Source organism: Solanum verrucosum, unplaced genomic scaffold (assembly GCF_900185275.1).
Source record: "Solanum verrucosum unplaced genomic scaffold, falcon-dt-bn FXZP01000206.1, whole genome shotgun sequence".
In the NCBI taxonomy this organism is placed as follows: domain Eukaryota; kingdom Viridiplantae; phylum Streptophyta; class Magnoliopsida; order Solanales; family Solanaceae; genus Solanum; species Solanum verrucosum.
The window spans coordinates 1,501,592-1,529,471 of NW_026020104.1; the positions used below are offsets into that span (position 1 = coordinate 1,501,592).

A 27,880-nucleotide genomic window follows, 5' to 3' on the forward strand; every position below is an offset into this window, starting at 1 on the left:
TACATGGGTTCATGGGGAATTATCATAAAACCATATAATTTCATCAATTCATGCACAATAGATCATAATTCAATCAATTAAATCAATAGTCAAGAGAACCCATAGTATAGAAGGAAAACCCTAGCTCAATTGGGGATTTCTAACTTTGAAAATAGGAGAATTTGGGAAATCCATAAATGGAAGGAATCCATGGATGAAAACTATCATACCTCAATGCTAAAAGCTTGCATTCAATGGTGGAATTGGAGACTTGCCTTGAAACCCTGGGTAGATCCCTTCTTCAAGTTTTCTAGAGAGAGTAATATTTGAGTGGAAGACTAGTTCTTCTTTTGTAAATTTCAGAGAATAATTTTCAATTGGGAAATTTCGTGACATTTATATAGGGGTTTCGGTGAATGATAAAATGACATAGTATTAGGCTAGACTAATTAGGAAAAGACCCAAAAATCCTTGAAACTAATAACGGCCAACCCAGACGACGGCCTGACCAACGGTCCGTAGGTCAAACCACGGACCGTCCTGTTGGGGCCTCATTTGGATCAGAGACTTGGTCCTGAGGCCCTGGATCAACGGACCTCGTCCATGGACCGTGGTCCAATTGACGGTCCGTTGATCATGGCCGTGGATCTTGACCTTTTGATCTTGAATTTCCTCTAAGCCTGGGATTCACCTACAGAGCCTATATATGGTTCATGCATGGAACGACGGACCGTCCTGGTGTACCGTTGAAAAAAATATTGAAACTCGATATTTTAGAAAACTAACTGGCCAACCCACGACCACTACCTACGGTCTGTGGGTCATTCCACGAGCCGTGGATGGCCTCCGTCAAAATGGCACCAAATTTCTAAAAAGGCTGAATTTTCTGTCTTTTTGAATCCGAGGTTTTACAAGTATAGAGACAATCAGTCAACTTCTTTTATCGTAAGTTGACTAATTGTCATATTTCTTCCTCTCTTCTTTTTGGGCATAATAAGAGATCAAATTTTCTTGAAACTATTAGATGCCCAAAATACACTATAACAAAAATATTTTTTATCGGCAATAAATATGCACATTAACGAAACGTGTTAGAACATTTACCGTTATTAATTAATTGTCATTAGGTTCAATGTCGCTATAGATTTTAGGGACATTTATAGAGAGTACTAATTACCTCTGAAAATACATATTTAACGGCAGTTAAGCTATTAGTTGTCGTTAAAGATCTTTTTTTTTTTTGTAGTGATTACTCTTTCTTTTGGCTTCTTTCAATTAAATTCGTGAACTGTAAACTTGGATACATCTCGGTAGACTATCTTTTTGAAAAATATATTAAGCAACATGCCTTTTTCTTGTTGATGAAAGTAAGGTCGTTTTTATTATTATTTGTGGATATTTGTGAGTTCAAGTGCTCACAAAATTCTGCTGTGAGATTTTAATATGTTATGTATCAAAATTTTGGTTTAGAATATGCAATTGTGAACAGTTCCATTCAGATTCCATGTACTTCTTGGTTGATCATTGCATTAATTCTTTGTAACTGCATACTATAACCATAACAATCACTATGGTTCAATTCCAAATAAGTTGGGGCATGTGATATGAAACCTAAGCAATAGTAATGACTATTCTGATACAATGAGGAAATTTTTTCATGATATCAACAATTTTAGGGTCATTTTTTACATATACATGATACGACATACTATAATAAAAAAGAGATTGATGGAAGGTCATACGAAAGGAACCGAAGGTCATCCGTTTGAATTTAGTTAATTATGTTTATGTATGGACGTGATGTTTCACTTTACTTGAGAGTGTTATTGTTCGAGGCTTTTTGGTCTCTTCTTTAACGGCTGGTGTTGTTCTTTATGACTTCCTGAAATTTAGACAAAATTTCATTACTTCTGACCAATTATTTCCATGGAGATTTTCTTAAACTTCTTTCTTATACTTAAAATCTCTCTATGACTCATAACTTTTGTGCAACAAAAATGGAAATTAAAAAAAAAGTAGCACTTTAAGATTTCGGAGGAACGCTTTGCCTTAAGATAAAATATTCTTGACAATGTAGTGTATGTATCAAAAATACGGATATTACCGAACGATCATATGTAAGCTTAATAAAATAGCTCAATCCCGTGCAAAGCACGAGTAATTTACCTAGTTAAATATAAAAGGAAAAAAGTGTATTTAAAAGTTTAAACTTGAAAATATGAGTCCATATTCACTAATTTAATTCATTATTTTTAAAAAAAGATTAACAAGCGAACCCCCATTCTTTTATGAAAAAATGTTAGAGATAAATTACAAAATTACAAGATTACAATTGAAAATAAAAATGAAGAAATAAAACTCTTCAGACTGAAGCGTGGATATCTCTCTCTTTAAGGAGTTTCAAGCCCACTACAACTAATGTTTTTCACCGGTCCAGCAGTAATTCTTGACTTGTCCCCTTCGGGATACAACAACCTAATCACAAAGTGTAACTCAACAAACTCTGGACAAGAGTTGAGTCCAAAGCTCCACAAAAAGAACACCTAGCCCTTCAACTAATAAGAACTCTCTTTTTGATAAACTTTATGCACTCTATAATTTCTTATATTCTAAAATAAAATAAGACCACCACTATTTATAGTTGAGGAAGTCTTCCTAGCAATGAATAAGAAGATAATGGGGTAGTAAATAGTGAAAATAAATGGTCTAGATGTTACATAGGTTACAAAGAATAATGGGAATAAAGAATGAGATAATGGAGAAATAATGGTCATAGTTTACCATTACATGTTTTGCCGGAAAAAAACACAAAATGGACAGCCACATGCACTCAAAGGTTCTCAGCTACGTTCATCACAATGAAGAATGGCAATTAAGCCAAAATGAGAACTAATATGGCATCAATAGTCATCAACTCACAAAGAGTAAATAATGCACCATAATGTGTATTTAGGCAGAAAAGAAACAACCGAACTGGAAACGGGTACTTTAGCATATAATAATATTAATAATCTTTTCTGCCCTCAACTCCCTAACGTCCTCATGCACATCACTACCATACTCCACATCATCATCTCCTACTAATTCATCTCCCGTCTCAACACTATCCTCTGTTAAGTAATTAGAACCATCTTCTTCCACTAAATCAGATCCAACTGACTTATATCTGTATCATTAGGATCCACAGTAGTTGGATCTGCAGTAACAAGTTTTATAGTAGCAGGATCTATAGTAGAAGGATTTGTAGTAGAAGTATTTGTAGTATTGATGGAGTTGTGGTAGAAGAGACTCTGGTAGCAGCAACATCTGTAGTTTGAGGTGTTGTAGTAAAAGGGTCCTCACCTGATAAAGTCTCATCACCAACCACAATGTTTGTTCCACCATTTTGTTCATCCCCTATATTGAATATTGAGCCAGATTCCTCCCTATTCTCATGACTAACATTTTCTAATAAAATAAGGTCGGGTTCCGCAAGTGTTTCATCAATCAAGTGTTTCACATATATCTCCATCTTCCAAAGAACAACACAGGTCTAAAATATCCATATCATTATCTATATCTTCCAAAATGCCATTGTCGGGTTAATTAATGGCATTAACGTTTCTCATGCATTATTGAGGAAGTATGATAGCAAGTGGGAAATGAGAGTAGAAAATAAAGATGATTTTGTGAAATTATGACGGAAGGAGTAACGAATTTTGTTTTGTTCATTATGGAAGATAGATCTTTAATGCAAATAAGAATTTGAACAACCTATAATGGCTATTTAGAAAAATATACAAAATATTTGGTAGTGATAATTTTAATGTTCTTGTTTATAAGGGTTGTAAAGGAGATGAAGTTATTTTTTGGTTTTAAAAGTTAATTAGTGTAAACCAAAGAGTAATTAGAAATAAGCGTGAAGAATATGTGTAATACAACTCATCCCATGAATCTGATATTATATTTGTAAGATGGTACTAATTTCACTAAGAATTAGATGGGTGGTGGTATATAAACGTCCATAAAATTGCAGTACTAAAGTAATTTAAGTTGAGGAGATTTTATGTATTTTCTTTTATATTAAACTAAACATTGTATAAGAAATAATGTCAACATTATTAATACCATATTATTAATGTTAGTATGATTAATATCAACATTACTAATATACCTTAGTCAACAATATTCTTATACACCCTAGCAAATGATTCCTTAGTCTTTATTTGAAAATCAATAAATATAAATTTAATAAAATACTAAACTAATCTAACATTATGTCAACAAATATATTTATGAAATTATATGGCAATTGGTGGTGATTTTTGGGTACGAATTAGGAATAATGGAGTACTGATAGTATTGTGGGTAATAGCTAGTAGTAATAATAATTATTAATAGTGAGTATATAGATATAAAAAATGTGTGTGTGACCAAACAAGTAAGGTTAAGATGTAAATAATTAAAATTAAAACCAAACAAGTAAGACCTAACTTTAAAACGCCATGCCCTATTTTAGTAGCAGTTTGTGAAAGATTTAACACACACATGACATCGGTCGCGGTCATCTCTACCAAAAACAAAGTCGTTTTAGGCTTTCTTTGTTTTTATTAAGATTTAATCATCTAGATCTGAGTGCATATTTTAATGATTAGAATATTGTCTCTAGATACTAACATTTAATGATTAAAACTATTTGTTTTTCAACATCTGAATTTACATAATTTATTTATATGTACATAAAAAATATATAATTCAAATAAAATTTAATCAAATATTAAAAGAATTAAATTATTATTTAATAAAAAAAATGAAACGCTTATGCTTCCTAATTATGGTGAAGATAGTTGTACTAGTGGTGGTGATGGTAATAGTTGTTGTTAGTAGCTAGTAATGATGATGGTAATAGTTATAGCGGTGGAGGTGGTTAGTGTTGTGGTGACTGTCATAAGAGTGATGTTTGGTAGTGATATTGGTGGTTGTAATAGTGAAATTGGTTGATGTTAGTAGTTGGCGGTGTTGATTGTGATGGTTGACGATGTGCTTGTAATAGTTGGTAGGGGTGCTAGTTATGATGATGTAAGTGGTTGGTAGAAAAGATTGACCATAATGATGGTAGTGTCTGATAGTAGTGGTGGAGGTGGCAGCAATTGTGGTGATAACGGAAATGTATGGTGGTAGTTGGTAGCAATGTTAGTTGTGATGACAGTTTGTTGGTAGTAGGAATTGACTGTAGTGAAGATAGTGGTGGTGGTGGAGGTGGCGGGCTACAAAGACAAGGATGGTGGTGGCAATGGATATAATTATAACGATGAAAGAGGTAAGTGGTAACAGCTAATAGTAGTAGTTAGCAACAATGGTGGTTGTGATGGCAAAGGGGGTTAATGGTAGGCAGCGATAATGACGGTATCTACACAAGAATACCTTTTAATGATATTAACTATTAAGACTCTGTTGTAGATCATTATGATTAAAGACCTATCAAAGCAGTTAAGTGGCTTAATGAAGATAAATACACTAAATTATGATCTAATGTCTAAACCATTCAGATTCAAACCTGCGACGCCTTAAAAGTGTATTCGTATTTTGATGAACAGAATGGAAGGACTTGTAGGATTACTTCAACTTCAATAGAAAAGAGACTAAGCAGATTCAATCATCTGCATTTAGGATTTTGTAAAATCCATCCACCCTACCACCTTGCAATACATCTGGGACACAAGATCATTCCAAATTATACCCTCCTTTAATATCTTTTATCTCACTCCCTGTTCATCAAATATTTTAGACTTTTAACTACAAGACTTTCAAATAAAATAGTAATAACAAAGGAAAAATCTATCCCAAGATCAGATATACAATGTGTATCACCAAAGAAGAAGAAAAAGAGGTCATTTTAAGAATTATCACCCTGGACATTAGCAGGACCTGTAATCGGCAATAAATCATCAACTTTTTTTTTATGTTTTTTTGTATACCCACTCACAAACAGTTAAATCCAAGCCCATCTCAGCAGCCAATATCCACCAGGGGAAGTTTACTCTGAAAAAGCCAAAAGGTAAACATGATCAAGACAATCCTGCCAGTGCGCACACAATTAAGAAAATAACCTTAAGGAAAGGGCTTATATAAAATAAACACAAATTCAAAACAAGTTACATGATCGTGAGTCGTGAACCCGCAACTAACAGGAACAAGTGCAACATTTTAGAACTACTTTTTTTTCTTTTTGCAACTACATACTTTCCTAGAATAAGAAAGCCAAACATGATCAAGACAGAAAAATCCTGCCAATCTAGCCATAATTTACCATGGTAAGTTCTAATCCGAAAAAGCAAAAAGGCAAATATAATTAAGACACGAGAATCCTACCAGGAAATAAATTCAAATGAAACTATGATTGATAATGATTTTAGAAAAATGGTATGTCAACGATATAAAATGTCTTCAGGTCTAGCCTTCTAGAGCTGTTGAGTTTAACCAAGCAATCAAGATAATGAACAGATGGCTATCTTACTATTCATCACCTAGGATTCTGATAAATCTAGACAGTGTCAGGGAAGACAACGGAAGGGAATTGAATCTAATTGCTAAAAGTCATTTCATACTACAGATCTTTTAAATAGATAATGCAAGAAGTTAATGCAGCATAACATGCAACACCCAGAACAAAGTTGATACAGAATTCTACATGCACAAAATGATGGAAGGGCCCAAGAGTCCATCTGTCTCGAGTCAACATCAGTTAATTGTTCTAGTCATATTTAAGTTCAGATGGAGAGCTCTCCACAAAATGAACCCCAATAGATCATACAAAATAGTTTTGGAGGATCTACGATGTGTTGAAACTATTATGTTGCATGGATATAAAGTTACACGAGTTGTTGACTATATATTGTGGCAAATGCTTGTTTGATATCATACTTTCAGAAGTTAGAAGCTTTGGAGAGAAGAAAGTGACTAAAAGAAACAAAAAGATGTAGAAAATGGTGAAGTGCATCATAAAAGAGGTCTTTAGATGGAAAAAGAATTCAGGCAGTCAAGAGCAAAGTACAATTGCACTTTTACAAGTGTGACCGCACTTCTGAAGCAGAGTAAGAATAGAAAGGAATGGAGCAAAAGTGTGATGAACTTGCAACGAACGGAGAAGTAAGCAGAAGGGTGAGATGGTGCCCATGGCCTAGACCCCTAGTCCCCGTGATGGGCCTCGTGCCACGACCCCTGTTTGTCAAACCGATGTTGACTAAGTCAAAGCATTCAACTGGAATTAGGACTCCAGCCCTAATTTTATAAATATGTCATTAAGGCAACATTTTTAGGGCTATGCATTATTCATAGTATTTACAAATTATTACTAAAAGTTAGGGATTACTGTAAGAATAGAGTCTACATCATTCTTAGCTTTCTAGGGTTAATTACTGCTTTCGTATAAGATTATTGTGGAACGAACAAGATATTCTTGCAAGAACTACAGTAGTCAAAGGTTTTGTTTACTTTCTTTTCTATTTATGTTCATTAGCAGTTTAAATTACTTTTGTAATTATTTGCATCTAATTATAAGTAGCTAAACAGATAACTAGAGTTATGGAAACTTAGAGTAGGGGATAAGGATAATGGATTATTTACATTAAAATCTCCTCATGAAGGGGTGATCATTGTGTATTAAGATTCTTTCGTGAAGATTGTTTTTCTAATGGTTGCGAACATTAAGAACTCGCCTGCTTTCTGACTGGTTTGACAATAGAAGTTAAGATTAAGAAAACAGAATCATTAACAGGGATTTGGAGCAACCAACCCCCATATAAATAGCTTGATCTAGAAATGCGATAACTAACCTTAGTCATGTGATGAATGAACAAATTAATTTGACACCCAAGTGTGGCAAGGACTTGGAGTGATATCCTCTTAATTGGGCCAAGAGGCTCTAGGAAACTAATAGATTCGTCTTTATTGTTTTGAATGAAAAAGAGGCAGCTTCATATTTAAGCTTCCGGGCCAAGCTATCGCGCACCTATACTAATTCCACGGAATACATGCCACCTCCCACCAACAACAGGTACCAGGTAACTCTCCCACCAACAACAGGTACCAGGTAACTCTAACCACCAAGGCTAGGAAAGATGGGAAGAATCACCTGGTGTTTTTTGTCTCCACGAGAAGCAGCTTTGTATTTACGCTTATGTTTTGAATTTGGTGAAGACTTAATTTGTGATTGCTAGTGACTAGTGTTGTGTTTGATGATGGATTTAAGACATAGTTTGTGACTGGTAATGTTCATTTTTTATTTTTTTTTGAAACTGGTAACATTGTATTCCTCAGCATTAAGGGCTATGCTGGCCACCTCCAAAAGTGTTAGTTACATAGAAAAACCAACAAAAAAAAACAGGACTACTTACAAAGCTCCTATGCACTAGTTGAATTTCTTCTTCTATGTTCATTTCTTTACACCAAAAACCTAAAGTGGTAATTACTTTCCACTTAATCTTCTCTATAGTGCATTCTTTCCCTACAAAAATTCTCTGATTTCTCTCCTTCCAAATGATCCACCAGATACAAGCAGGTACTGTTCTCCACCACCTCCTCTGGCTCTTACTACCTCCCTTCTGACCCAACAACTTAGTAGGTCTGTTGAATGTTCTGGCATAATCCAATTTAGGCTCTTTATATTGGTGAATAGAGCCCATACTTGTGTTGTTACTTTGCAGTGGAGAAACAGATGATTTTTGGTTTCTAGAGCCTCTTTACAAAGATAACATCTTGAGGCAATAATTCTTCCCCTCTTTTGAAGTTTATCATGTGTCAGGCAAGCTCTCCTAGTTACCAACCAAGTGAAACACTTCACCTTAGTAGGGGCTACACTCTTCCATATAGCACTCCATGGCCCTGATTTCTTCCCGCAATTGTGGCTAGATCCCTTTTATACATTCTATTCACATAGAATTGACCATCAGTATGATGCCTCCATAGCAATTTATCTGTTTCCAGATTTGTGCCAGGAAAATCTCCAATCAAAGCACCCACTCTATTTCCCAATCATTAAGAAATCTCCTAAAGAACAAATTCCATCCTTGTGGGGACCAAACCTCTTGCATTTTGCTGTCAGGATTCAGGCAAATGGAAAACAACCCAGGGAATAAATTTTCCAAGGACCCTTGACCAATCCAGTCTTCCTTCCAAAACAAAGCCTTATTTCCTCGACCAACCTTTATCCTTACATTGTCTCTGAAAGCCAGCCATAGGTTTCTTATAGTCCTCCATACTCCCACACCATATGTTTCTGTCACTTCCTCTGAACACCATTGATCTTCCTGACCATACTTGTGTTGAATGAGTTCCTTCCATAGAGCTTGATCTTCCAAATTGTATCTCCACAACCATTTGGTAAGTAAGTTGTTGTGTATCTTTAGGTTTCTTACTCCCAAACCCCCACGTCTTTTGCTCTGTTGAACCGCCATCCATTTAACTAAGTTGTAGCTCTTCTCAATCTTGTTACCTTGCCAAAGGAAGTTTCTCCTCAATGAGTCTATAGCTTTGACTACCTTGCCGGGAATGGGAAAAAGTGACATCACATATGTTGGCAAAGAGTCTAAAACAGAATTAATCAAAGTGACTCTTCCCCCCAAGGATAGATATTGGGATTTCCAAAGTGCCAGTCTCCTCTCTGATTTTTCTAGTACACCATCCCAAATGCTAACTGCTTTATGCTTAGCACCCAATGGCAGACCTAGATAAACTGTAGGCAACCTCTCTATCTTGCACTTCAATATATTGGCCAAAGCTTGAATCTGTTGGACCTCTTTAATAAGAAAAATGCTACTTTTTCTCCAGTTCACCCTTAGTCCAGAGCATGCCTCAAAAATTACCAGAATAATTCTAATGTGACAGAGTTGTTCCTGCTCTGCTTCACAAAAAATTATTGTGTCATCCGCATACAATAAATGAGTCATATCCATCACCTCATTAACCCTGTTTTTTATTCTGAAACCCGTAATCCAGTTGTTTAGAGAAGCTCTCCTCATCAAACTATCCAACCCTTCCATAGCAATGATAAACAGGAAAGGGACAAAGGGTCTCCTTGTCTAAGACATCTTTCAGCAGGAAAAAAAAAACCTACAGGTTCTCCATTAACCAAAATGGAGAACCTGGTGGTTTTAATACAGAACTCAATCCACTTGAGCCATATAGGGCCAAAATCCATTTGTCTAAGAATGTTGATCAGGAAGTCCCAATTAAGATGGTCATAGGCTTTTTCAATATCCAGTTTGCACATTACCCCTGGCACATCTCCTCTAATCCTAGTATCAGTACATTCACTAGCAATTAAAGCAACATCCATTATTTGTCTCCCTTTAATGAAAGTCATTTGATTTTTGTTGACTAGCTTGTCTATCACCTTCTTCAGCCTTTCTGCCAACACTTAGGCAATTATTTTATAAACCCCAGTAATGAGACTGATTGGTCTAAAGTCTCTTAGATCATTTGCCTGCGCCTTCTTAGGAATTTGAGCCACAAAGGTAGCATTGAAACTCTTCTCAAAACTTTGGTGACAGTGAAAGTTTTGGAAGGTCTGCATCAGATCTTCCTTTATGGTTTCCCAGAATGCCTGAATGAAGACCATGGTGTAACCATCAGGCCCAGGTGCTTTATCACAAGCACACAATCTTATCCCTTCTAGCACCTCATCCTCACTGAATTCTCTAGATAACCAGCTCTGCTCCTCCATTGTTATTCTCTGTACGTTAAGAATATTTAGTGTGGGTCTCCAGTTTTCTACCTCCTTATACAAATGGTGGTAAAAATCCACAATAGAGTTCTTGATTTCCACTGGCTCAGAGGATAACTCTCCATTAATCATTAATGACTCAATGGTGTTGATTCTCTTGTGAGCTATTGCCATTCTGAGGAAATACTTCGTATTTTTATCGTCATTCTTGATCCACTGAATTCTGGACCACTGTCTCCAAAAAATTTTGTTCATTTTTTGCCACCTCCTCGTATTTGGAGACGAATTTAAAGACATTTGTGTCGTATTAAGTGTTCAATGGTGCTGCCATTGTGCCCATTTTATTTATGTTTGTTGGCTGCTTCTGTACGTTACGACAGGCAGACTGCATTTAGCAATTAGCACTACCTTGTAATGGCTGCCCTAGACATTGTGAATTTGTGGTTACTTGTGCCTTGTAAATTGTAATGGCTGCACATAGTAAATTATGTCTTGTGAATTTGTGAGGCTGACTGCTTTTCAGGGCGGGCTGGCAGCTAGTGCCTAGAGCTGGCTGCTTAACTAGTAGCTGCTAAGTATGTGCAGTCTTAGTAGGCGTTTGGCCATGCGATACCATATCACGATATGGAATCGTGAGATGGAATCAGCGTTTGGACATGCGATTTCACGTTGATTTCTTCTCATGAGATGGAATACCATATTCTCCAAATATCATGATATGGGAATTTCATATCATGATTTGGGATTTTTAAATACAAAAACTGATCCATAAGTTTATATTTTGTTAAAACAACCCCACATTTATATTTACTAATCATTTATTTCATATGTAAATAAAATTTATAATCACATCATTACTTCTTAAAATTTATTATTCTCACCAACATAAAATTTATTGTTACTTTAAATTTAATTAATATAAATGATAAAGTAGGAATTGATTTGGTGAATATAAATAAGAACGGAGGGAGTAATACTTCTTTGTTTTTTCATAATTAAAAAAAAAACTTCTCTTTCGGCTACATATGAAAATGTTTAAAACAATTTAATATGAAAAAAAGACAAAATTGATGATGTATGTTTGATAATCACTACTTCCTATATGTTTGATTTTAGTACGAAATTAATGCACTAAAAATGTGTAATTGCACACAAGTGAAACAAGATATGAACCATTATGATATTGACACACAAATGAAAATTGGCATAGCTTGTGCAGTGTTACATAATTATTTGCGAGAATAACAAAGGAGTGATGAAACATTTATGGTCTATGAGCATGAAAATATAGTTGTGAATGATATTGACCAACAAATGACTCAAAGTAACAATGTTGGTTCGTCTTCTTGGTCATATGATCGAGAAATGCAAGTTCAACATGAGGAGATTGTCCATACTATGTAGGGGATATATTAAGAACTAGTACACTACGATTCATGTTCAATTTTTTTATTGAATTAAAGTTAGATAAAACAATTACTTAAGTGGAGAACAAATAGCTTTATAATAATTTATTATGCAATTTTATCAATTTTTGTTTATTTGATAAGAATGAATAAACAATTGGGGATATTTTAATAGTTTTACAACTTATGGGATTCTTATGTTTATTAGAAAATATACAACACAAAAATTCCATATCGCATATCCAAACAAAACTTCAATTTCATCTCATGATTTCATATTATGATATCATATCATGATTGCATATCACGATTCCATATCGCGTGGCCAAACGGGCCCTTAGTCTCTTAGATGGTGCAAATATGTTACCCCACATTTAAATGTTTGAAGTCTTTTAGTGTTTGATTTGATCCTCATTTTATTCCACGCATTTGCACTGAAAAAAACATTTTAGAAATACCAAATTGAACCGATCTAATTTGGTTTGGTGTTCGGTGCACACTTCTCCATAACAAAAGTTTTGATAAAACCGAACCAAAGAATTGAACGGGCACCCCTAGTCACAAACCAGCAGAATCGCCTATTGAAAGCAACCACAAATTACAGAGCAGAGTTGGTAGAGTCAATTGATAAGGAGAGATATCAGAGGCTGGTTAGAAGACTCGGTTATCTCTTTCATACTAGACCAGACATAGCCTGGTGAGTCAGTTCATGCATGATCCCTAAGATCCTCATATGCAAGTTATCTTTCACATTTAGCGGTATCTAAAGTCGGAAAAGGTCTACTTTTCTTAGAACATGGTCACCTCCAAATGATGTCACACATTGCATTGGGGCGACATTTATGAAATGGAGGCTTGTGTGATTAGAAGGTACCTCCAAGTTAGGTAAGTTCTACAGAGTGGTGGTTAGACCGTCCTTGTTGTATGGGGTGGAGTGTTGGCCAGTCAAAAACTCACATGTTCAAAAGATGCATGTTGCGGAGATTAGGATGTTGAGATGGATGTGTAGGCATACTAAGAGAGATAAGATTAGGAATGAGCTTATCCAGGAGAAGGTGGGGGTGGCCTCTATGGCGGACAAGATGAGAGGTGAGATTGAGATGGTTCGGGCATGTGTAGCACTGACGCCCAAATGAAGAGCTTCATATTACCAAGAACATGACTCTAGATAGGAAGGAGTGGAGGTCACATATTAGGGTAGAAGGCTAGTATAGGTAGATTGTTCTATTGTCTTGCGTAGGTTTAGGCTTATTAGTGCATGTCGTAGTACTAGTCATACCATTGTAGTTCTTGCCATATTTTGTTTCTTTCTTGTAGACTTTACAATGTTTTTCTTATTAACGGTTGTGCTTTCCTTATTGTTTTCTTCTTCTCTTACTTGGGTTTGATGCACTTGAGCCGAGGGTCATTCAGAAATAGTCTCTTTTACCTCCATGAGGTAGTGGTAAGGTCTGCGTAAACTCTACATCCCCAAACCCCACTTATGGGGATTTCATTGGGAATGTTGTTGTACAGACGCTGATTGGGCTAGATCTCTAGATGACAGAAGATCTACATTTGGTTACTGTACACTCATAGGAGGAACCCTAGTCACCTGTAGAAGGAAGAAGCAAAATGTAATTGCTAGATCAAATGCGGAGGCAGAATATAGAGCTATGGCCCTAGGTGTTTGTGAAGTTTTGTGGTTACAAAAGGTTCTAGAGGAATTGAGATTGTCTGAAAAAGAGAAACCTCCCTTGTATTGTGACAACAAGGCTATCAATATAGCTTAAAATTAAGTCCAACATGATTGAACAAAGCATGTTGAAATTGATTGACACTTCATCAAAAAAAGTAATACAATTGGTGTCGTGAGTTTGTTCCATTTATCATGAAAAAAAAAAACAGCAAGCTTATGTGTTTACCAAAGGCCTCAAGAAACGGATATTTTATACACTGGTTTGCAAGTTGGGCATGTGCAACATTTTTGCACCAACTTGTGTGTGTGTGTGTGTGGGGGGGGGGGGGGGGGGGGTGATTGATGTTGATAGCTGAATTATAGGAGTAGGATGATATTATATTTAATCTAATTGATTAGAAATTGATTGTGTAGTATTGGCTTTCCTTATTTAGTCTAGGACTCATAAAGTATAAATCCCCATTTTCATGGGTTGTATATTCATAAAGAAATACAAAGAAGCTTCCTCTTCTAGAAATCTTTAGGGAGAACTTAATTGGGATAGGCCCATTATTTCTAGGGAGATTTTATGGGTAAATCACAATTGAACCATAATCAATAAGCAAACGATTAGACAACACAAGGAGTGTCCATCAACGAAAGCAAACCAACTAGGGGATACAACCATAGCATCTTTTATCACTTGATTTGAACTCTTCTTCTTTACTGGTTTGCTTAAAATTCTATTGCAATCTTAGTTTTAGTTTAATTGAAAACCCAAATAAATATTAGAATTGGACTAAGATTGAAGAGATTTCTTACTACTAGGCACACCTAGACATTGCTCCTTGCGGGATTCAACATGGATTCACATCCAATTATAGTTGCAATTGAACGCTTAGTCTATTCAGAACTTGAGTTGCATGATAAAGTGCTTTCAACTCAACACTAAAAGCTGCCAGTGAAGGAAACTCAACCATGAAATCATAGCTCACTTACAAAGTGTTATAAAGAACTCTTGTATATAACATAATTCGCAATTGCTGATCATCCTGAAGGCAACAGATAAGCAATTGAAATAAGCATTGCCTCTGAGTGAATTGATTGGCTTTCGAGACATGAAGAAATGTTCATTTATATCATAACCCCATCTACACCAATTTTAAAGTTGGTCATCAAACAATATATTAACATAGATCATGAACAAATATTCGAAGAACATTAAATAGTGGATTGGCGGGTGGAATTACACATCGAGGTAAGCCCCAAAAAACATTTTAATTACTGTTTCAATTTCCATTTCAAAAGGAGCTCTATAGTCTTTCTTTTAAAGCCAAAAAGAAATATCACACCAAAGAAATCCATTAATCGGGCAAAAATGCCACCAATACAAAAGAGAAAAAGCAAACAGGATGATTTGAACATACCTTGAAATTACTAAAAGAAACTGTTCACCTAATTTCCAAATTCCTAAGGAAGTCCGAGAGCCTGAGGAAACCAGTAACATGGAAGAGCGAATCAAATGATGATCATAAACCAAAGCAAAGTATAACACCATGTAAGAGAGTGAGTTGTCAAATCATGAAGAAATAAAAGTTCCAAGGATATATGACCTGATATTTTTAGCGATTACTGTGCTACCATCTTCAGAACCAAGATGGCGTAGTACCACTTCCTCCAGACGACCATCACGGTGTTGATGCTGCAATAGGAGACCACAATGTCCATAATAAGCATCTTAAACAAAAATATCAAAATGTGAACAAAGACAAAAGATGGGAAATATAAAGGAGAAACATTGCTAACATGATGTAATATCACTATTCTTGAGCAAAAAAATGTCTAAATTTGATCACGAATCTCCTTTCATGAGAGAACTTATCCTTCAATTTGTGTGAAGGTGGATTGCATTTGATTTGCATGGAAACATCAAAAACTAAACTTTCCACTTCTTTGTTATTCAATATTACCAGTGGAAACTAAACAACCAAAAAATCAACAGACTTGGGATAAACTATCATCAAGACAGACTGGAAAAGTAAAGAAAATGTAGCTAGGCTGAAACTAATAAGCATGAATCTCACAAAACACTGATGTGTCATATGTTTTGAAGATCACATCATATTAATATCTTTGGACACATCAGATTCAAAATTCCAAACTTGAAAATGTTAGACGCAGCAACCCAGACCTACAAAGGTTAACTACATCAATATCCTACTTTGAAATCATTCTATCAGAATTCTAACGCCTAGCAAAAAGGTTATTGCCTCAACAGACCAGAAGGAAGTTCTTAATGATCGGGGGAGATTGTTAAGAATTATAAAATCATTAAAATGGCAAGAGCCGTTTCCTTGTATGTATAGGAAAGGTTTAGAGTCACGATAATTATGCAAATAGACATAAGAATTACTAGGCATCACTTTCCTTCCTGTTTAAGGACCCCAATATGCTCGAGGTATTGATCAAGCAATTCATTCTTAAATCTCTTATTTCTTTGCATGATATCACATATTAATCAATATTCGATTGATTGGTCTGAGGTTATCGACAAAAAAGATTTGTCTAAGTCACTAGTTTTTTTGTCCAAGTTGCTTTTAGGTTTTTTTTTTTTTTGAGAAGGTAACAACTTGTATTCTATTCCAAAACAAAAAACCAGAACCTGCCACAACAAATTACAGGTTCCTAATTACAATTGTGGAGAGTAGCTGGAAGATCTTTAATCCTATAGCAAAATTTACAAGGAACCTAAAACATCTGTAACGATCATAGATCTACCATGTACTCCTGTTTACACCAAAATAGAAATAAAACTAAGCAGTTCATCTTAATCTTCTGGATGGAATTACTCTTGTTTTGGAAGCATCTGTGATTTCTTACTTTCCACACAGACCACCAGATGCAAGCCGGAATGATTTTCCATCTTTCTTTATGCCCAGTAATGCTTGCATAACTGCTCCATATCTTCAGAGTCTGCGTAAGCTTCCTAGGCATAACCCATTTCATGCCCTTCAGATTGATAAAAACATTCCACAAAATGTTGGTTATTCTACAGTGAAGGAAGAGATGGTTGATAGTCTACTTCTTCTTCACCACATAGAAGGCACCTAGGACTCAGTTGAATATTTCTTTTCATAAGATTTTCCTGGGTCAAAACTGCCTGCTTAGCAAGGAGCCAAATAAAACAAGTCACTTTGTAGGAGATTTTAGTTTTCCATATCAGCTTCCATGGCCACCCATTCCTCTGACTGTTACAAGGATTAAACTTTTTTTACGCTCTTCTAACACTGAAATTGTCCTGATTGTGATCCTGCCTTCCCAAACTATCTTGTGCATCAATAGTTTCTTTGAACTGCCCCAAGACCTTGTAAAACTCCACCAACCTTTGGATTTCTCAGTCATTTAGAGGTCTTCTAAAACTCAGATTCCACCCTTGGTTTGACCACATCTCTACCACAGTGGCCCTTTACTAGGGTGAAAATATCCAAGGACAAGGTTTTTAAAGATCCTTGTTCTAGCCATCTATCTTCCCAAAAAGAGGTTTTCCTACCATTACCCAATTTAATACTGCAGTTTCCTCTGAGCTTTGGCCAATGGTTTTTGATGGCTCTCAAATGGCTTGATCCGTAAGTGTTAGTGACCATTTTAGTTATACAGAGATCCTCCATTTCATATTTGGCATGTATTACATCTTTCCACAGAGCTTGCTCACTGGAAGAAAATCTCCATAGCCACTTCATCTTTTTAAATTCCTTATCCCCATCCCCCCTGCATGTTTACTCTCAATCAGAGTATCCCACTTAGCCAAGTGGAATTTCTTGGTTTCACTATTTCCTTCCCACAGGAAGTTCCTCCTCTAAGCATCAAGCCTGTCAATAACACCATCAAGAATAGGGAAAAGCGACATCATATAGGTAGGCATAGGGTCCAAAACACTGTTGATGAGTATTAATCTTCCTGCTAAAGAAAGGTACTAGCTCTTCCAATTCGCCAACCTTTTTTCACATTTTTCAGTCACCCCATTCCAGATGCCTATAGATTTGCTTTTGGCTCCCAAGGGCATCCCCAAGTATATAGTTGGTCTAACTCACTTCATTTTTTCTATGTGAGTTTCGAAAATAACCCATTCATAGGTTCAAGATCTGCACCTATGAATTGAAAGGTTTGAATGATCAAATGACCGTGTCATCAAATGACCTTTGACATGTTACACCTGGTTGATTGGATGGAGTTAACGCTAGGTTGGAGGTTTGGAGACAAACCATAGAATCTAAACAATTCAAGTTGAGCCGGAGTGTAAGTTCAGTGATGCCTCATATGAGGGAGGCGTGGAAGTAAGGCTTGATACACAGGTCATTCCCAAGAGAGTCGTTTTCAAGTATCATAGGTCTTTAATCCAAGGTAATAGGGAGATTGACGATGATGTCACACATCGTATTGGTGCGGTTGGATAAAATGGAGCCTCACCTCAATAATCTTGTGTGATAAAAAGGCCACCAAAACTTAAGGTAAGTTCTACGGAGTTGGTTAGACAACCTACTTTGTTGATAAAGTGTTTGTCCATCAAGAACTCTCATGTTCAGATGCAAGTTGCAAAAATGAGGATGTTAAGATTGATGTATAGGCATACTAGAAGAGAAAAGATCAAGAATGAGGATATCAGGACAAGGTGGGAGTGGTCTTTGTAGTGGACAAGATGCGGGAAGTGAGTTTGAGATGGTTTGGGAATGTGAAGAGAAGAGGTGTAGATGCCCAGTGAGAAAGTGTGAGAGGTTGGATATAGTGGGGTATGAGGAGAGTTAAAGGTAGGTCGAAGAAGTATTGGGGAGAGATAATTAGGGAGAACATGGCACAGGTTCATCTTACAAAGGACATGACCTTAGATAGGAGCGTATGGAGGTCGCTGATGGTAGAAAATTAGTAGGTAGTTGAGCTTTGTCCCATTTTTCAGCATTATTAAGCTTGGTGGGAGTCTAGAAGCACCATGTATGGTGTAGTATTAGCCTTGTACATGACTACATGTAGTTTCTTACTTTTGATAGTTGTCACCATCTTGTCTTTAGTGTTTCAGTTACTACAGTATTTTGTTGTTATTGTTCTTTCTATGGATGTTGATCCTGCTTTCCGTATTAATTGACTTGTTTTCTCTACTGTCATATTTCCTTTTTCATTTTGATTTGAAGCACTTGAGCCAAAGGTCATTCAAAAAGAACCTCTCCACCTCCATGAGGTAGGAATGAGGTTTGCGTACACTTTACCCTCCCTAGACCACACTTGTGGATTACATTGGGTATGTTGTTGTTGTCGTTTGTATTAGAGCCAAGGACTTTAGCCCCTACTCTGACAGTTCCTTCTTTCTTCTCCTCTAATTCTTTTTCTGCTCAAGAAACCAAAAAAGAAAAAGGAAATTGGTTGAACGAGGATGAGATATCAATTCTCAGTTTTCGGCTAAGATCCAAAGGTCAATTTTAACAAAATTAGCTCACCCATCCTCCCGCAGTCTCAAGAAACACACCACCGACAAACGCACATGAGGTTCAACATGCCCCTAGACACTCTCACCACCATCTTACGCACCAACACGTGACTCTTCTCCAGCTTTCGATCGAAAAACACTTCAAGCTCACTTGGCTACTCTACACCACCCTATCACCTCTGTTCCGACAAAGCCTGTATTGATCCATTGAAAATTTGGAGCAGTTTCTCGATTTCTTGTTCTTATGAAGTTTGAGTTTCTCTGGTTCTTTATTTTGTTTCATCCCCTTATTTTTGTTTAAGAGATACGAAAAAAACATAGTTGAAAAGTAGGTTCAAGTTGTTGAAAATCATCTTTCATGAAACCTTTGATTACATTCACACCTATTATTACTATTTCAAAATTAGAAAGTCGTATTCCCTCAGTTTTAACTTATGTGTCTTACTTTCCTTTTTGGTTTGTCTCAAGAAGAATGTCATTTTCTATATTTAGTAACCCTTTGATTTCAACATCTTCAAAAAGACATTTTTGTACATTATACACATCTCTTGTTCAAGTATACTATTCAATAGTCTTCCTTGCCTTCTCAAACTCCACATTGTTTGAGAATTCTTTTGAATAAATTGGAGTCGCTTAAGGGATTTCAGACACGGTAAAGTTGTGGAAGGTTAAGCTTGGCTTGGACCGAGGAAAGTTCAGACTTTGAAATCAATGGGAAAAAGTTTCCCAAGCTAGAACTGGTTAGTGGGGTACAGTATATGTGAAGTGATGTGCATATATGCAGATACTAGATAATATATGGTTAATGTTGTTTCTACTTGAATGTGTATGACTTTCTATATCTGAGGTATGATATTTGTACATACGGTATGCTAGTATAATATTATATGCATTTGTTACATGCTAGTATAACACTAAAGAATTCATGTATGTTGATTTACATGGGTTTTTAATAGATAAACATATATGTTTCACAGCTAGTTTTGCAGTGTAGAGCGAGTTCCTCCACAACCACGACAGATGATGATATGACGTGAGCATAAATGAAAAAAGTGGGAATTCAGATAGCCGGCCCAACTTGTTTGGGACTAAGGTGTGATTGTTGTTATAGAAGTATATTTTTGTTGCTTCACATACAATGATGTAATTTACGTAAAAAAGATCTATTCCACGGCAATAAACCACTGTCGCTAATTGAAACAATAAAATTCTAAAGATAGACAGGCATCTTAACACTTCTTACCTTGTAGAAACAGCTAGTCCCAAATGGACAAGTCCCATTCCCAAAGTCAAAGTGCTTGCAGTCGATAGATCTGAAAACAAAAAATAAAAAGGAATTACTTCTAAAAATGGCACTTCAGAGAATCTTTTGCTTTCTGTTCAGTTTTCCCACTGAGAGAAGCTGGGGCATGGAAGCATCCTAGTTAAAAACTTTACAAAGCATAAATATACTCCATCTCAATTTAAAATTGGCCGCATCACATCAATGTGACAAATATAACTACTATCCCGCATTACAAGACAGCTACTGCCTTGCTAGATTTTTAAGTTTACCCTTTGAATGTTCATGTGTATCATTCTCAAAGCTTGAACATCAAAATAGAAGCAATCTTTCATGATATGAAAATTAAGGATCATAGTTACTACTTTGGAGAGTAATCAAGGAAAATGTTACTATAAAAGAGGTTCGGCTCTCGGGAGAGGGAATTCACTAATCCAGTCACAAGGAAAAAGATATGTTGAATCCCCTTTTATGTAGATTATCCAAGTAAAGCAAGCTACCTTTGAGGGTGTTTTACTACCAAAGATCATGCTCTAGTGGCCTTCCTTGATTCCTGTGGTTATCAACAGGCGATAGCATGACTTCCAGAAATATCTCTATCGTGTGATGATACCTTGTGTCAAAAACTCTGGCTCCAGCATCAACTCCTTACTAGTCCCAACTTGCCAACAAGTGAATGCCCTCCGCAGTTCCTACTCTTTAAGTTCAATCAGGTTCCCAGGATATAAAGACCATTTGTTGAGAATCCACCAGTTTTTCTATCACTTTTTTTAGTTTTCTAATATTTTAAATTCTAATTGTTGCTGTCAAAGGGTCACCAGGGGTTTGCTACAGCCTTGAAGCCGGATGTAAAATAGGCTGAGCAACCTGGTATTTTATGCAAGCCCAACTAGGGGTATTTTATGCCCAACTCAAAAATCAGACAGAAAAAATATGGCATTATCCAAGCTTCACATTGAAAAGGCATATGATCATGCCAACTAGGGGTTCTTGCTTGATATTCTATAAGGGATGGCATTTGGACTCAAATGGATCGATTGGATTCAACAATGCATTTCAACAGTATGTTATCTGTCCTTACAAATGGTTTGCCTGCTGGTTTTTTCAAGGCTCAAAGAGGGCTAAGACTAGGCCATTGTTTCCCTTTTTGTTCATATTGGCTACAGAAGGCATTAACAACATGGTGAAAACAGCAAAGTACAATGGCTGGATTAATGGAATTTAAATGGCTAGGAGTGACAACAGCAACAAGGCAATCACACATTTATGACCTAAGTTGCTCGGACTCTTCACTTTTGGTGCCGCACCCGTGTCGACACGACATGGGTGTGGGTGTGGAATCCGTGTCCGATTTGGTAAACAGATTTTGGGTACTTTGACCAAAATCGATGGGGAAAGTCTGGACAATTTTAATATTCCCATAATCAATACAAAAAGATAAGGTGAAATTGAAGAAAATGGAATACCTTTTATATAGAAATTTCTACGTCACTCCTTTTCCTTTAATCTCCTTCCAAGATTCACCTCAAGTTCTCCACATAATATCTAATAATTAAGGTTTCATAACTCTATTTTTAAATATTTTAATTATTTTTAGGCGAATCTCCACACCCGTATACATAGATGGATCCATATCCCCAAATCTTAAAAATTAGATCATGAAGGATTCGACCTCTAGATCCGCACCCATATCGGACACCCACACCTGAGCAACTTAGCAGATGACACCCTTATCTTCTATGCTGCAAATGTAAAACAACTTATGAACCTGAGGGTGATTTTGGTTCTCTTTGAACGTGTTTCAGGTCTTCCCATCAATTGGAGGAAGAGCTCCTTCTTCCCAAATAATGAGGTTACTGATATGGAGTTCCTAGCATCAATGTTGGGAAGGAGAAGTTGGGTCCCTGCCCACTGTATATCATGGTATGCCTTAAGGGGAAAAATCCAAAATTTGGAATGGTGTTATTGCGAAGTGTGAGAAGAAAATAACTAGGTGGAAGTTTGAGGACCATTTTCATTATTTTTGAAGCTGTGTCAGGCCTTCATATAAACTGGTGGAAAAGCTACATCTATCCAATTAATGAAGTGGTACAAATTGAGGAGCTAGCAAATACACTAAGGGGGCAAATAGGGGAGCTACCCGCCATCTACTTGGGCATGCCATTAGGTGCAAAAAGTAAGTCTATAAGCATTTGGAGTGGAGTGATAGAGAAGTGTGAGAGAAAATTAGCTAACTGGAAAAGCCAATACTTATCCCGGGGGGAAGACTTACTATGATCAACAGTGTGTTGGATGCCTTACCAACATACATGATGTCTGTTTTCCTAGCACCAGCTGGTGTAATCAACAGAATAGAGGTACTCAGAAGAACTTTCTTTTGGCAAGGAAATGAAGATAAGAGGAAGTATCATCTTGCCAAATGGGAAGAAATGAACATAAGCAAGAAGATAGGGGGTGTGGGCATCAGAAACATGAAGTTTCAGAACCAAAGCCTTATGATGAAGTGGTTATGGAAGTTTGCATCTGCTGAGAACTCATTGTGGAAGGAAGTGATTGCTGAAAAATATGGAATGAGGGATAAGTGGATGACAACAAAGGTGACCTCTCCCTAATTACAACACTTTTGGAGGGGAACTACACTTTTGAGGTAGTATACCTGTGGATAAATATAGACTAACTGTCACATTTCTCAAAAAAAAAAAAAAAAAATTGTCACTGGGAGGAAGATTCATACTTATCAACTGTGTTAGATGCCCTCCTCACTTGCATAATATATTTGTTTCCAATTTCCATTGGAGTTATTAAAAGACTAGACATCATTAGAACATCCTTTTTGTGGCAAGGAAATAAGGAGAAGATAGGTTTTTATTTGGTTAAATGGAAGGCCTCATCAGTGAGCAAGAAGAAGGGAGGACGGGAAATCAGGGACCTAGAGTTTTAGAACAAGGCTTTAAAAATTAAATTTCCTTGAAAAGACACACAAGAAGATCATATATTATGAGGAAGAGCCATCAAAACAGAATATGACGAAGAGAACAGGTGGATGACCAATGAGGTCAATACCCCTTCTGAGGTCAGTTTGTAGAGATCTATCAAGACCCAATGGCCTGATTTGAGGAACAACTCTTCCATTAAAGTTGCAGATGGTAGCAAAACTGTGTTTTGGAAGGATGTATGGCCTGGAACAGAAAGCCTCCAAGACAGATTTTGTGACATTTTCAACCTAGTACATCACCAACATAAAATAGTGGCAGAACAGTGGTCAAACCAGGGATGGGATATTACCTTTAGAAGAATGCCTAATGACTGGGAGCTGAATAGGGTGACTAAATTTAACAATCTTTTGGGAAGTTTTGGTGGCATACAGGAAGGGGTAAATAGAATTTGGTGGAATGGACACAGCAGTGGTGCATACAAAGTTAATGTAGCCTATAAAGCTTTGAACCAAACAAATCATTATATTGAAGAATGGTCCTGGAAGCACATATGGAAGAAGATAACATATTAAGTTTCTAGTTTTGTTTGGAGTCTGGCAAGAGAAGTTGTACTTACTCAGGATAACTTGATGAAAGAGGGATTACTCTTTGTCCCAGATGTTGTTTGTGTGGGGAAAACATCATATATGGTGAACCATATTTTTCTCAATTGTAAGATAACAGAACATATCTGGAGGATGTTCTTAATCTTAGTGGGATCACTTGGATAATGTTTCGCAAGATTTCTCAAACATTAGCAAGTTGGGAAGAGATGGGATGTGAGGCAAAGACAGAGGAAGATAGAGAATTGTCCCAGCTTGTATTTTTGGACAATTTGGAAAGAAAGAAATTCCAACTAGGTTGCCACACTGATTACAAGACTCGTTCTTGAAAACCTCCCAAACATAAATATTTGATGACACTGTTTACTGAGTTATTATCGAATTGTTAATTGACTTCTGAGTACATGAAACACCACAACAAAAGCTGAGACACTGGTAAACTTGACCCACGACTTCTGTACCACATATAAAAGCTGAGAACACATCTTTTAGGTCATCTGGCACAATAGTAATGTGGAGGAAGCCATTTAATAACATTTTGTAAAGCTTGGGATTCATCCAGAGTTCTTCTTTTTCCCTTCTTTTATTGATTTTTATATATTTGAGATTTATTCGAGTTTTGTTCTAGTTTTCTACCATGACAATGTGTAGCTAAATTCTCTAATTCTAGAGCAATGGTCCTGCCTTAATGTTGATATACAAATGTTAATTAGACGGGTTTAATTTATCATATTGGTTTGTTTATCATATCCTGAGTTTAATTAGTTGATTGTCTGGCCAACAATTAGCTACTACCTATGAATCTTGAGTTGACTTTAAAAAGGAACTTCTTGATTGCAATAGGATTGAATAGCACATTCTTGAACCTAGCCATCAGGGAATCAATTCGCAAATAAGGATAGAAATAAATATATTTGTCGTGCTTAGTCAATTAGTGCAAGAAATCATTACTATATTATTTTACCTGAAATCTCATAGAAACATAGAGCCTAGAATAAACTAAACAGGCAAGTAAAAATTGATGAAATTCTATGAGTAATGTTATTCTTGAAGGTTAATAACAAGATAAATCAACAAGTCGAATTAATTGAAGAATTCAACAGGTTGTTCGATAAAACCATAACTCTAAAATATTTTCTCCCATTGATATCCAATAATCATTCAAAGTATGTTAATCAATTATTTTCAGTATCCAATAATCACAATGACTTGTGATTATCTAGCAACTAAACTAAACTAATTCTAATTATCTTGACAAGAAAAGGTTCAAACGATCCGCATATATGTTGTGTATGCATTTGAGGGAAACACATCATATGGATATGCTGGACTCTTAGAGGTTCAACATTGACTCTCATATGACCTTGCTAGTATTACGATCGTTTAACAAAATGAAAGATAAGTAGTGAAAAGGAAAGAGAAAGTGATAAACCTGAGTTTGTTTTTGTAGTTGTCAACTATTTCTTCCTTTTCTTCTTTTGTGAAGTACCAAATAACACTTGGAATGACAAAATATGAAAGCTTTCGGCATATGGGGCAAGCCCTCAGTGCAGAATTAACATCCATCCCAGAGGAAGAACTGCCACGCCAATTCCTTATACACGATACACAAAACGGATGATCACACTCAGAAAGGATCCCAAACTTCCTCTCAGCTGCTGTTGACTTGGAAAGAACACGTTCAAGGCATACACTGCATTCTATTTCTTGACTGCGCTTCAATAAATCAAGGTGCTTTTGCTTGTTCTCACATGTTTTTATATGGTCCTCTCTTTCCTCAGGCCTGAAAGGATGCAAGCAATGCTTTCCGCAGGTTGGACACATATCTCCATGAACACGAGGACACTTTTCTCCCCGAGGACAATTACCAGCAGCAGCAAAAGCACAGATTGACCGATCAGCTGGATGATCACTGTTTAACTCAATCATGTCATCAATCTCCAATGCATCTTGAAGCTCCGACTTTTGGTTCCATGCTGGTTGGCTGGAAGCATCATAAGGTCTGCTTGAAGCTAAATACTCAGTAGAAATACCTGGCACAACATCGGCATTATGTGCACCCATTCCAGGAGGCACATTGGTAGGTGCAGAACTTGAAAGCAGATATTGTTGAGGTTGTGCTGAAGATTGAGCTGAAGGCTGTGATCGAGACAGTTTAACATGATCATATCTACACCTGCTTCCATAAGCACAAGCTCCTTTTTGGTAGTAGGTGCATACCTGCAACAATGATCCAAGGGAAAACAATCAGAAAGTAAAGAATCAATTAAGCCTTGATCATCAAACTAAATTGTCAAGAATGTTACATTATTAGAAGGATTGTTCCAATCATGTGAAAACTCACAATGATCCCCCTTCAGACATGCCCCATGTGCAAAGAACTTGCAAAGAACCCTGGAGAAAAATTAGAAGCACATGTGTGATTTATATAATATGGCCATCTAGAAGAGAATCACCAAACAAATAGAACTACGATTAATTAAAAGTAACAATATACTTTGTCAATGGAAATATTAAGGTAGATAGTTAACGTAAAATAACAACTAGTGTCAATTTACCTCTTCAAATATTAACTTTTATATCGCTTATCAGTAAAAGAGAATGCCCTTTTTTAAAAAAAAATATATATGGATACACATCATAAACAAACAATGAAATGTTTTAAACAACCACTTAAATTTAATGACCAAGATAATAATGAAAACCCCATCAATTTCCTTGAAATTACTCATCACCATCAAATAAGACAAACATCAATAGCATATAATCGGAGTTTCTTGCAGTCTATTTACAGAAAATATCATAAGCACCACAAACACAAAGTACTACAAAACTATATATCTACCAATACACTGAGTTAATTTTGCAATCAATCGGTTGAAAACCGTATAAGCATGTTAAAAATGTAAACAAGCATATGGAACATTCTCATATGTGACTAGGGAAACAGAATAGCAGTCAATCTTTAAATTGTGTATGATTTCCCATAAACTAAAGAAGAAATCCACTTTCAAATGATACAAACTATTATATTCAATCCTCTATATCAATCAAATGAAAAAGCCAAATCTAGTGCTCCATGATTAAATAAGAAAATATTTCATGAAGGCCCCTGCTTCAAGAATAATCATTAATTGCACCAATAAAACTTGTGTGGGCACCAAATGTAGCGGCTGCAGGTTTTCCTTGTCATAAACAAAAAAAAAAAAAAACTTGAGGTAAAAAAAGAGGGCAAAACAAAACTTTATATAATTAGTTGTTCCATGATGATTCCCAAAAAATTCTTTTAGCTAAACTTAGGAATCACCCATTAAAGTTAAGAGGTTAAACGAGACGGCGAGAAAATATTCAGATGAGTTTCTGATAAATCACCATAATTACAACATAGAATCCCTGAGAATGTTGAGGATTATCACACAACAATAGCAGGATGGATTGATGATATAGATAAAAACAAACAACGGGACCCTAATCAAAATCAAAATAAAAAATGCACCTTTTGGACATGGCTTCCACCTTTGCCTCTGAGTTCTGACAGTCCAACCCTGAGGTGGCGGTTGGATTTTCTTTTTACTTCTACTTTGAAATATTAGGTTTAATAAAAAAAATTATTGTAATTCCCCCTTTTACACCATTGTTCTTTAGTCTAGTTTTAAAAGCAGTAATTCTTAAATTTTAAAATTAAATTATCTAAATACCCTTTTAAATTACATAGTCATAAATGTTTTTTCCTCCTGGTGTCCATTTTAATTACTAATTAATCTTATTTGAAAAGTTATTGTTCAATCGTGCGTGGGTAACTATTAATTTTTTGTATCGGTTAAAAAATTGCAACATGTA

General features: G+C 36.1%; 1 protein-coding gene across 2 annotated transcripts; it reads right to left on the minus strand.

Annotated features, from left to right (window-relative positions):
• Positions 1 to 5,914: 5,914 nt before the first annotated feature.
• LOC125825131 (putative RING-type E3 ubiquitin transferase C3H69) lies at positions 5,915 to 27,631 on the minus strand. 2 transcript variants are annotated; one of them, XM_049504468.1, is made up of 7 exons: positions 27,537 to 27,631; positions 26,347 to 26,434; positions 25,473 to 26,260; positions 20,464 to 20,533; positions 15,358 to 15,446; positions 15,172 to 15,232; positions 5,915 to 6,000 (listed from the first exon to the last, which is right to left on the minus strand). In XM_049504468.1, exons 1-6 carry the CDS (start codon positions 27,545 to 27,547, stop codon positions 15,196 to 15,198), a joined length of 1,083 nt encoding a protein of 360 aa, XP_049360425.1. In that variant the 5' UTR covers positions 27,548 to 27,631; the 3' UTR covers positions 5,915 to 6,000; positions 15,172 to 15,195. The 2 variants fall into 2 exon arrangements, with proteins under 2 accessions (XP_049360425.1, XP_049360424.1); XM_049504467.1 differs by lacking the exon at positions 5,915 to 6,000 and having other exon boundaries at positions 15,081 to 15,232.
• Positions 27,632 to 27,880: the final 249 nt, after the last annotated feature.